Source organism: Xenopus tropicalis, chromosome 3 (genome assembly GCF_000004195.4).
Source record: "Xenopus tropicalis strain Nigerian chromosome 3, UCB_Xtro_10.0, whole genome shotgun sequence".
Lineage (NCBI taxonomy): Eukaryota > Metazoa > Chordata > Amphibia > Anura > Pipidae > Xenopus > Xenopus tropicalis.
Window position 1 is genome coordinate 63,509,419 of NC_030679.2, and position 12,664 is coordinate 63,522,082.

Sequence of the window (12,664 nt, forward strand, 5' to 3'; positions counted from 1 at the left end):
ATATGCTTGTATGCTTTGTAATTACATTTCCATTTGCAGACATATGGGAAACTTTGTTATTTTGTTTCAGTACTGCAGCATCTGTTTTTGCTCCAACATTTTGTACATTTGAACATACTTAATGTGAATAAACAGGGCATTTAATACCTAATCAGAGCTGTGCTTTCAGTGGCAGGGTAATGTGTTTGGCATGCTCCGTTGCTATGAAGTCAGGGATGTCCCTTGGCAATGGTCACTAAGTGCCAGAACAATGATTTTTTTTTCAAGTCTCCTATGACAGAAAAATGCTTATTAAATAATGAACTTGCTTGGATAAATGGAGGGAAGTGAATATGATCTATAATGATAATGCCTGTCTAATCTAGTAGAGCTCTTCATGCTTGGCAGGATTGAATTCTGAACAATGCATCCCCAGGGTAGCTTGGAGACAGCATTTTGCTTACGATATGCAAACATTTTAAGTGAACAGTGAAAAGGAAAAAAAAACATCAGTGGAGAGATGATGGTGGGATCCGACATCATCAGTAAGTATGGAATATACAAGCTAGGGGGATGGGCTCTGGAGCCTGTAGACACAGCCAGCATCTGGGATGTCTGTGCCCTCATCCGTCAGCTTGTGTTTCTCTGTGTGCTGCTGGCAGCCAATCACATTACACAGGTAACCAGAGGCTGGGCATGCTTGGAGCTGAGAAAATCCTCCCGTCTGTTCCATGCAAGAAACCATCATTAGACCGGGAAGATTGAGCACGCAGCTAGCAAACCTGTCTCTATTCTCTCGACCTGCTCAACTTCAGAGGGAGGATGAAAAACTCTTCCTCCAGTAAGGCAAGAAGACAATGAAGAAGGGACAGAGCGCTTTATTATACCATTCTCTTGCTGAAAACAACAAACCTTTAATTCAAGTAAGATCATTATAAATGTGTACTTTTAAAGCATGTGTTTGTGTGTGTTTTTTGCATAAAAATGTTAAAATATTATAGGTTGGAAGATAGATGATAGAAAGAAAGATAAAAGTATTCAGTTTGTATAAAAAAAGGCTTTTTATCCATTTTTTAGACTAAGTTTAAATTCTTGTGTTTGATTTCTGGTTTATTTATATGCTATCTATGGGAAATGAATGTCTGATGCAGCTGAACTGTGAGATAGGAATATACATGTTAGAATATCTCAGTGAGATAGGAATATACATGTTAGAATATCTCAGTGAGATAGGAATATACATGTTAGAATATCTCAGTGAGATAGGAATATACATGTTAGAGCTGGATGCATGCATTAAATTCCCTCTGTCTGTTTTCCAGTAGCCTGCTGTGAATGCCAATCAAGCAGGAATAATTCTTCTAGAGTATTGGTGTTCTGCCGGTGACCCCTGTAATATTTTCAACCAGTCTAAGTACATGAATATTGTGTGGCAACAAGTGCTGGAAGGAGGCTGAGAGGAAGCCATTATGTCTCTCTATTGTCGTTCCTCGTCAACAAAACTTACAATTAACAAAACAAACTGGAAAGATATAGCGTATGTATTACTGTTGTTAATAAGCATCTTTCACGGTGCTTCAGGGACATGTCCTCCAGTTTGTATATGTGCCAGCGACATAGTGAGTTGCACTAACAAGAACTTATCTGTCGTACCCAGGACACATTTCAAATTTATACGAAAACTGGATTTAAGCTACAATAAAATTGGATTTTTGGACCCAGACTGGTTTCCATTTTTGCTTGAGAAATTGGACACTTTAATATTAAACCATAACACTGTTAGCAGCATCTCTACTGGAAGCTTCTCCACCATTCCAAATGTAAGGTACCTTGATTTATCATCAAACAACCTGAGAACACTAAGTAATCCTGTTTTTCAAGAACTAAAAATGCTGGAAGTCCTTTTGCTTTATAACAATCAGCTCACACATATTGACTCTGGTGCCTTTGGGGGACTACACAAATTGCAGAAATTATACTTAAGTGGCAATGTTCTGACACAGTTCCCTGTGGATTTATTTGTTGGGAGGAGCAAGCTTACAGAACTGGTACTCTTGGACATGTCCTACAATAAAATTCAAGTTGTACCTGTCCAGCAAATTAGCTTAATTCCTGCCAGGCAACTTAGTGGAATATACATTCATGAAAATACTTTTGTCTGTGACTGTGCTTTAAATTCAATGTTAAATTTTTGGTATCATAGACACTTTAGCCCTGTAGTGGATTTTAAAAATGATTATAGTTGTATTTTGTCATCAGATCTTAAGACCAAATTGCTGCTTATTCAAGAGAGCTTTCTAAATTGCTCTGAGAACACTGTGAATGAATCTTTCCATGCTTATGGCTTTTTGTATGAGGCTCAGGTTGGGGAAAGGCTGGTTGTGCATTGTGACAGTAAAATAATTGATGCTGGCACTCAGTTCATCTGGGTGAGTCCTGACAACAGAACACTGGAACCAGATATCAAAACTGATCATTTTCATGTGTTTTACAATGGAAGTCTAGAAATTGAAGATGCACAAATAGGGGATTCTGGGGTTTACTCGTGTATTGCAATAAATAAGAAGAGTCTGCTTAATGAAACCATAGACATTCGAATTACTGTGAGCAATTTCACAACAAACAAATCTCAGTCTCATGAAGCATTTAACACAGCTTTTACTACACTTGCTGCTTGCGTGGTCAGCATAGTTCTGGTGCTTCTGTACCTTTATCTCACACCCTGTAGGTGTTGGTGTAAATCAAAAAAGAAGAAAAGGAAACCCAATCAAAGCAGTGCTCATTCCTCAATCTTAAGCACCACACCATCGCATGATCCCACAAATGAACGCAAGTCCAGTACTGGCAAGCGGGTGGTGTTTTTAGAGCCAGTCAAAGAAACAGAACAAGGACAGAATGGAAAAGTAAGGCTAATACAAACAGAAAATCTCACTGCAGAAAGCATTTTAAAGACCACACGCTCAAAATTAGACTCAGATTCTATCAGTTCGGTTTTCTCTGATGCTCCTTTTATTGCATCTGTGTAACAATCTGCCTGCCTTTGCTCATTAAACTTACAGGAGGGCTGAACTCTTGGGATTCTTAAGGCAACAGCAACAATTCACTGAAAGTAAACATCTAACATTAAATCTTTCTATTGGGTGGGTTATGAAAGCTGATAAGGTTATTGAAATGAAAGGAAATGAATGTAATATAATTTCACTAACTAAAAGCACATAGATACTATAGTTAATTCAGGAATTACCTTTACAGTAGCAATCTGTATTCTCTGGCCATCTCTCTTTCTTACATTCAGTACAAAGCCTTCCGTTATAGGGAGGCCAGTTCTTATTCTCTCACTCTGGGAATTATTGTGATAGTACCTACCTAGAATTGAGCAGCACTTCTCTATAGGAAAAGGTTCTGTCTTTAATATTATTTATATAACCCTGAACCTTACATATAAAAATATAAAATTGTTATGGATGTGACATACTAATGCCTAGACTTAACTTTATATAACCAATTATCACTTTGGGCCTTTAATTTATTAAGTTACAGAGAGTTGCATTGTAGACCAATGTATTGCCGGTCACTGGCTGTGAAGATGTTAAATTTACAATATTAACTGTGTTCTAAAAGAACCCTTTTAGCACTGTTATGACTCTGTGTTCTAAGAGCTAAAGGCTATTGGTATTACTTTTTCTGTCACTATCATTATCAGCTATAAAGAATAGTTTAAAAAAAAAGACATAGTTTTGCCTTAACTATTTTATTTGTGTCTAGTTCAAGTAGGGGATTATATTTTCTTAATTATTACCAATTATCTTTTTTGGTCTACACGTATAAAAATCATTTGCTGTGCAAGTGGTTATACCAAATGTCCTATTAGCAGTGGCATAAACTTTTCTAAATAAAGGTTGTACTGCTGGTTGGTATTACTTACTTAGAAGCAAGAATCAGTATTCAAGACAATTGTTCATTTGTAACCAAGAAAAGGTTCATACCAATATTTAGGTCATTGTTGCAACCTTTCCTATAAATTTTGCACAATCTCACTTACATTGTAGTACCAATAATGCTTTAAAGCAAATGTGAACATGTGGATGTTTTTGTTTAATTATGGGGTAACTTGCACTGATCTCAGTAAATTAAGCCAAAATGGTATTTTCATTATTGTGTGTATTATGGATTTGACCATAGGACCTTCAGACAGGAAAAGGATTTGTTTGAACTGTGAAAATCCATGTTATTCACATATAGACATTTAGAATGCAATGCATAATTTAGTCAGAATTTCACCTGCCATTGTTATATATTCATATTTATGAACTGTTGAATATATTAGCATTTATTCCTAAGAGATGCTATGTGTATGGTAATACACATAAAATATTGTAATGGTGATCAATATAAATGTTTTTGCTCATTAAATCCTGTATAAAGGTGTACTGACCACAAAACAGGATATTCTCTATTAAAATCTATCTATATATTACTATTTAGCAATTCATCAGTCAGGCCTAGTTTGCATCCATTCAAATACATTTATATTTTAATAATTCCACTTTAATGAATATTTTTTTTTATTATTTCTTATGAAAAAGTAATGTATTGTAAGCAACATAATGAATTGTGGATAGCAAAAAAAAAAAGTATCAGTAATATTAAAGTAGAATACAAGACATGGCATTAGATTGTTTAGTAGGAACTATATTAGCTAATAAAAGTTAACAGTTAAAGTATTGAATTTGTATTTCTGGTTATTTTTGTTGGTATTAAGTCAAATTAACACCAAAAGTCTTTCATACTATATTTACATTTTTACAGTAAAGGGCATAGAATTCTGGTTAACTCTTTTTATGTATTTTTATCTTAAAGAATCTTTTAATTGCCCCTAGAGAGCAACAACACTACTATTGTTTCTTGTTGTGGGTAACAGAGCCAAGCAAGTGTGCACTCACCTGAAGTGGCAGAGATGGGAGGATTCCTAATACAATGTTTTTTCCTTTTACAATATAATTAAATATGAACCAATCCAATTTTTTCAATCAAACCATCATACTTCATTATTTCTTTTAAATTCAACTAAAGATCTTCCATAGCTCAACACAGCCTTTATTTATCTCACTTTATGCATAATAATTTATATTATATATTATATTTTGCTTATAGTTAGTCTGGATGTATCTGCCAGCCTCATTGTCAAGCACTGTCATTCATATCCATTTATGTTTAGAACTTGGTACGGCATAGTAGTTTTAGTTTGTGGGAGAGTTCAAGGTGCTCATTAAAGTAGTTAGGAATGAATTCTACATAGTATATACAGTATTTTGTCTTAGCTATATACTGTTTTAAACAACTGCATTTACATTTCCTGTATTTGGTTATTTTACCCCATCTATCTTAATTTGCTTACTAGTTCAGGTGGAGTAATTTTCACAAGCATTAATTTCACAGTATGACACCAACAAAGGCTAAATATGCTTTTGTTGAAGGAGTTCATTTTAATACTCACTTTCAGAAATGTTGAAAAAAACCAGTGATCATAATAGGCTAGGTAGGGCTTTGTTTGGATTAATATCAGAGAAAGGCAGAACTGATTGGAAGTGTAATAAAAACTAGGATTTGTATAGAATGCATTTATATACAGGGTATGCACAATATATAATGCCAAATTATTTTTGTTGTTGGTTCTACTAATCCTTTAGCCAGATGTATGACAAAGTGCATAACCTATTGTAAACAGAGATTCTAGCTCATAAATTGACTGGACTTTCCTCACATCTTTCACCAGTAGTCATAAATATCCATCTATCTTTCTATTCTTTATGAGTTAAAAATGTATTGCATAGGCAATGTTTTTGCTGCAATTCACATTATAACTCTAGTTATTGATGACAATAATGATATCCCTGGGGTTTTGTCTCCTGACATGCTTTCACTCCACTTTGCATTGTTAAATTGACTCTCCTGGGGCAAAATGGCTGCAAAGGGAAAGTTCTATCATACAACAGACTGTTGTCTTTCTTAATTTTTCTGCTTTGTTTTGTTTTTTTAATAATAAATCACATAGAACTAGTAAACTACATTTTTCTTACATAGATACATTGCAAAAACAGCTGAAATAACAGGGGTAGCAGAAGAAATGCAGTGTAGAGGGTCCTTTGGGTCCAGACTGATGGGCAGTTTTATTATAGCTTTGATAAACAAATCATTTTTCTCATGATTTAAAGGGCTCTAAAATAGTTTTATAAACGTGGTGTTACATACAGTACCTGCCTTTCTTTCTTGCAGTTATGCTTCATTGTCTACAATGTTGCTACTCGGTTTTGACTTTCTCTTTTTCCTGCTGTAACACTTCCTCCTACTCACTTTCATTGTCTCATTTTTTAGTCTTGCTGACAGAATTGAAATGCCAGAAATTTGAGAAGGTTCATCTATTCAATGTTTCACAGAGAGTGTGACAACAGAAAAAAGTGTACTACAATAATGAAAAAGTTTTCAAACATAAAAAGTTATATAATTTTTTTTTTTAAATCTCCCACTCTTTCCTTTTCTATATACCAACACACACACACTTATAGGGTCCGTTACCCAGAATCCCATTATACAAAAAGCTCTCTGAATTACTGGAGGGCCATCTCCCATAGACTACATTTTAATCAACTTAAATATTTAAAATTAATTTCCTTTTTCTCTGTAATAATAAATACAGTACCTTGTACTTGATCCCAGCTAAGATATAATATAATCCTTATTGCAGGTAAAATAATCCTGTTGGGGTTACTTAATGTTTAAATTATTTTTTTAGTAGACTTAATTTATGAAGATCCAAATGACAGAAAGACCCTTTATATGGAAAACCCCAGGTCCCGAGCATTCTGGATAACAGGTCCCATACCTGTATGAAATATTGTGATATGTGCTCAACACTCAACAGTTGATAGTTGGGAAGTGAGATTGATTACAAATTTAATATACCTCAAGAATGTTATGTAATAAAATACAGGTTGCAATAGCCTATAGCAACCAATCAAGCAACAATTAGGTGGCAAAGTTAGTACTTTTACTACATATGAGGGAATTCATTTTTCTTGTATTTATAAATTACCTGACACCTGATCAAGCAAGAGCAGCTGAATCTAAGCAGGAAATGCACCAAACAGCCTACAGCTAAAAGGGGACTCATTGTGATATACTAATGAAGAATAGTTTGAGATATTAGCTACTTCTCAAAAGTTCTTCAGGTGCCTAAACCATATAGGCAGGAAAATAATTAACCCTAGGTGAATTAAATTGCATACCTTACTCTGAAATTATGCTAGAGAAGTGGCAGACAGTATTTATATATGGTGGGCCTTCCCATATCTCCAACCAACCTGGCATTCTACACAAAAGCTAATATAGCAATATACAAGCTTATTGGGCATTGTTTCAACAAAAAAAATGATAACTCTGGCTCACCATAATCCATTCTCCCCAAGAGGAGACTATCTTTCACCACATGTTTCTTACTTAACAATATTATTTTTTCTTTATTAAGGTGACACTACACACACACACAAAAACATTTCTTCCTCTTTCAGCATCATATAACTTTGAGGCAGACAAATGTTAAACCAGGTGGCCCACCAAAAACTTGCTATGGTAAATAGAGAGGTAGAAGGTGAAATTAGCTTATTCTAGGAACAAGAGCTAGACAGGCTAGCTAGTAAAGACAGCTTGGGTCCCTGCGGGGAGTCAGTAATTGGGTTAGAGCCCCAGTGGTGATTGTTTACCAGATTGAACCAGGTTCTGGTTCTAGGCACTTTGTGTGGTCATGACTACTGTTCTCAGCAAACTCTGGTCCCACAGGAAAAGGTAAAAACCCTGGATACCAACTTTACAATTATATGTTGCATTACCACATAAATAATTGGGGTCTTTAAGCCAGGTATGTTTTATGTGTTTTTATCTGTTAAATTAAGAATAGCTAGATTTCTCAGAAAAAACTTTCTGCACATAATATAATACCCCCCTTGACATAACTGTGACTTTTTTTTTGACCAGCAAAATGGCGAAATGCAGAAATTCGCTGCAAATCCATGCCTGCTGAAAAAATTTACTCATCACTATTAAGGATATACAAGGGAAAAGTTTGTATACAGAACTAGTTCAAATGACCGAAGTTGTCACTTAAAGGGCTTGTTTTCTGTGACAAATACTGTATTTCAAACAAACCCCTAGAAGCAGCTGAAAACACAAATCATAAATATACCACATACCTCTTGTCTGTCTACTGCTAGTCCAGGCCTTCCAGTCCTGCTCATGATCCCTGTTCCACCAGCAACCCCAATCTCCTCCAATGTACACTCATCTCTCCACCACCTCACTCGCATTGGGTGCCTAGGGCAACCGGCTGACCTGGCCCAGCACTGCCATTACCAGAAATGCTGACAGACAATATGGCGTTTGGAAATTAATAGTGATCTAATTTGAAAATGTTAACAATATTGTGTTGATTTTTATGTTGCTCTCTTGTCAAGCTATAAAGCTTTTTGGTTTTCTCATTTAATCACTCATTATTTTACAGATGAATTACAACATAATATTTCAATATATAATATTTTATTAAAATAATTGGGCAACAGTTTTAAATAAATAACATCTGTTCCATATCTAATAATACTCTATATCAGAGAACCTCGGTTTCAGGTTTCACCAAAGGTATTCCAAAAGAACTGTCATAATATAACACTTTAGACATATTCTCAAATGATACAGGGTTATTACTTATGGGGGATATATTCAGTGACAATTACAGATAATTTATATACGAGATGACCAGAATAAAATAGTTCAAAACATGCCTGTATTAATAAATTACATATTTGGTCAATATCCAATAAGGTACAGCAGAAAGCATCAGCTTCATATTTTCAGACCAAAAAACAATAAAATGCTAAAACATTAGAGCAATGTACATCATTTGAATGACAGAAAGGCCCTGAATTGCATTTATTAAAGTTATGCAAGAAGTACCCTTCTATTCTAAAAAACTAGAACATGAATAACTTATAAAAAATATCCAGCAGGAACGATGTTACTTTAATTTGATATTTTGTCAGTAACACTAACAACCCCTAGACTAAACCAATTAAAGGGATTCTGTCAGAATTTTTATGGTGTACTTTTTTATTTCTTAATTAGTGTTTACATAGCAAATAATTCACTCTACCATTTCAAATTTTATTCTTGAATCGACAAATGTATTTTTTTTTAGTAGTAATATTGGTGTGTAGGCGCCATCTCAGTGAATAACTGACCACGTTTTCTCCACACAAAAAAAAATTAGCTGTCACATTTTCACAGAAAACAACAAAAACACTAGCAAGTGTATATTTGTTTAACAACAAAATGAGCAGCTTTTTGCAGCATTGCATTTGTATTATGTCAAAATGACACAGGGTAAAACATATTTTATTCAATAAAGATTTAACGATAGTGATAAACTTCCATTCAGCATTAATCAAAATTAATTAAACTGGAATTAATGAGTCATTACCTGAGATGAAGGGGAGTGGCTGTTTGTGCACTCTCCAGTTTGTAGTTATAACATCTATCTAGTTGCTAGGGCCCAAATTACCTTAGCAACCAGGGTGTGGTTTGAATAAAATACTGATATATGAATAGAAGAGGGACTGAATAGAAAAAAAGACATAAAATGTAACAATAACAATAGAGCAATAGTCTTTTAGCTGCCGGGATCTGTGACCCCCCCTCCGCCATTTGAAAGCTACAAAAGAGTTTGAAAAAGAAGGCAAACAATTAAAAACTATAAGAAATAAATAATGAAGAACAATTGAAAAGTTGCTTAGAATTGGTCATTCTATAACATACTAAAAGTTAAATTAAAGGTGAACCCTTACCCCTTGAAAGAGGATGTTAAAAAGGGTTGTTGAAAAAGATGGAGAGGACTGGGCCTGTTTGTAACCTTCGTTAATGTTTGCCATTAGAGAGGTACCCCAGGTCTCTACTGGGTTTTCATTATTTGAGCTCGTACATGGCTCTTTAACATGGCAGAGGATACTTGAGAATAGGAAGCCACTCTTTTACCGAAGCATAATTGAACATACTGCATTCCTGCAATGCTAGTCATTAAAGAACACTTACAGGAAGACCATTGTAAGGTGTATAATCAATCAGCTAAAGGTGTATAATCAATCAGCTAATTCTGCACCTTTAACTCCAGGGAAAGAGTACTTGTAAAAGATCCCACTTTAGAAGGAAATTCTTATCAAAGGCAGGGACCTTATGAGTTAATATGTAATAAAGTATAACTAAATTCCCACCATGGACATGAAAAAGGAGAGAAAGGATCACACAGCTGTGCTTGTGACCACTATGGTAATCCAGTTGCTAATAAATCCATGCAGATATATCCATTTTAAATTTATAATAGGCTGCTAGCCATTATTTAAAATATTAAAACTCAACTTTTATTAATCTAATGTTAAAAGAAATTCCGATTCATGTATGCATCGTTCATCAATCATAAAAAGCAAATAAAAGAAACTGTGTGGAGGGTGCTGTGGACCCAGTCCGAGTTCTGTTATTAGCCAGCTACCCCCACACCTCCACGTTCGGATCTGACTATTGGAAAGTTATGTTACTTGTTTCTATGTCGACCACACAAAAATATATTTATGCTGCCTGTTCCCCCACACCTATATCACTTATTAACAGTTGCTTGACATTGCCTGTATTTAGTGAACTTAGCAAATTACTTTGGGTGTCATGCAGTCGGTGTTAGGTGGTTGCCATATATGTATACTGGAGTAATACTGCTATTCATACTTCTCTGGACCTCCAGGACCTGCCTGCGCCGCCTATTCTATTATAAAATAAAACACAAGAGTCAGGAATATCCAGTAAATAATATGCTTATTAGTGATGAGCACATTTTTTCAGCAGGCATGGATTTTCAGCGAAATTCCACATTTCGCCATCTGCAAATTTTTTGTGAAAGTGCGGCAAAAATTTGCTGTAACAAAAAATTCACAGAGAATGGAGAAAGAGACTTTTTTTGTCACTCTTTGTTGGTTGCGGTGACTAATAGCGGTGATTTCCCTACCATGGGTTATTACACAAGTCACTGCACTACTAATCACGCAGTTTGCAGTGCGCAGATTAGTCGCTGCGACCTTTTTAACAAAATGCATTAGGGTGAAGACACATGTCTTCACCCTAATGCATTTGGAGCGAGAAAAAAGTCACTGTGGAGTTCCAAGACCTGTATAAAATGTCTAAAAGGGTGTACTTTATTCACTATATATATTGTGGTAGAATGGCCCAACAAATGAGAGAAAAGGTGAGTTTTCCCTTCAAGTTCTCCATAGTGGGAGATGTAACCTTTAAGGTAGAGGTTGATAAATGGAGAAGGTTTGCTCTGTTTAAAAGGTTGTGCTGTCTGGCCCTGGAAGCTATAGGGTTCTGGATAGAACAAGCGGTTCAGGCGATCCATTCCAGAAGTCCAGCTTGCCTATTGGAGCATACTTTCCACAGGAAGGCTGTCCTGTGGAAAAGGTATTTAATGGTTTAGAAAGGTGTGAGACAGTCTCTCAGAGCAGGGCACAGAGCAGTAAGGATACCTCTCTGTGTTAGGACTCCCAGAGGGGCTGGGGGTGCTTCCTGCCACTCAGCGCCGGATTTGTAGTGGGGACGCCCCGAGGCCGCCCCCATTTGGCGCCCCCTATCCCCCCCCCCGCCGCGCCAATACGCATGCGTGAAGCCCCCCTTCCCCCGCCCGCCGAGCGAACGCGCATGCGCAAGCGCCAAAGTTGAAGCTCCCATACGGAGCTGTGGGGAGAGTTCCCCATTGCTCCGTATGGGAGCAAAATGTTAAAATTTGCCTGCAGCGGGGCGGCATGCCGCCCCTATGCTTGTGCCGCCCTAGGCCCAGGCCTTTGTGGCCTCGCCACAAATCCGGGCCTGCTGCCACTGCCAGAAGCAGAGGGAGCCCAGACTTGAGAAAGCTGCCAAGAGACTGAGGATCCAAGGAGCTGAAAGGAAAGCCAGGAGGCTGAGCTAATCCCCCCCAGTGTTGTGAGTACAGGGGTGACCCCAACATTTATGGTTTCCCACTGGTAGTCCACAAGGGGCCCAGGTTAGTAAAGGAACCAATCTAATGTGTGAAGGTAGCGCCCAGAGGGCAGGATTTATTTTTATGATTTGTTTTGTATGCTGAAATGGGCACCCCTGTGTAAATAAACTGCCTTAAAGTCAAGAAAGTGTCTGTCCTGGATCCCGCTAGTTTACAATATATATATATATCATACATCTCAACATTTGGAAAATGGAAAGAGGGACAAATAGAAATGCCACATGTAGCACGGCAAAAAAAAAAATATCCAAAACACCCATTTTTGTGACCACACTTCCTAAATACCACTCCCATTTTACTAAATTTGGCAGGTTATTTAATGTTTTGAACATATTTTTGGGGGCTTTGAGGGTCGTTTTATGGAAACGAACATTTTGCGACTTTTTCGTATTTTTTGGGATTTTTTTCGTCGCCGTCGATACTTTTTTAACGGCTACGAAAAAGTCGCCACAATTTACGAAAAAAGTCGCAACAGCGACGAAAAAATCGCAAAGTACCGATCATTAAGAAAAAAATGCATTCGGACGCTTTCGATACATTCGTGGATTAGTAAATCAGCCC

The 12,664-nt window shown here is 36.5% G+C and overlaps 1 protein-coding gene across 2 annotated transcripts; it reads left to right on the top strand.

Annotated features, from left to right (window-relative positions):
• The first annotated feature begins 527 nt into the window (after positions 1–527).
• On the top strand, positions 528–4,708 carry amigo2 (adhesion molecule with Ig-like domain 2). Of its 2 annotated transcripts, none has more exons than XM_004912966.3 (2): positions 528–902; positions 1,302–4,708. In XM_004912966.3, the coding sequence occupies exon 2, from the start codon at positions 1,449–1,451 to the stop codon at positions 3,003–3,005; it is 1,557 nt and encodes a 518-aa protein (XP_004913023.1). In that variant the 5' UTR covers positions 528–902; positions 1,302–1,448; the 3' UTR covers positions 3,006–4,708. The 2 variants fall into 2 exon arrangements, with proteins under 2 accessions (XP_004913023.1, XP_031754813.1); XM_031898953.1 differs by having other exon boundaries at positions 1,305–4,708.
• Positions 4,709–12,664: the final 7,956 nt, after the last annotated feature.

What these genes read in the sequence shown, in the direction of transcription:
- amigo2 (XM_004912966.3), top strand. Translation starts at nt 1,449, where the DNA reads ATGTCTCTCTATTGTCGTTCCTCGTCAACAAAACTTACAATTAACAAA.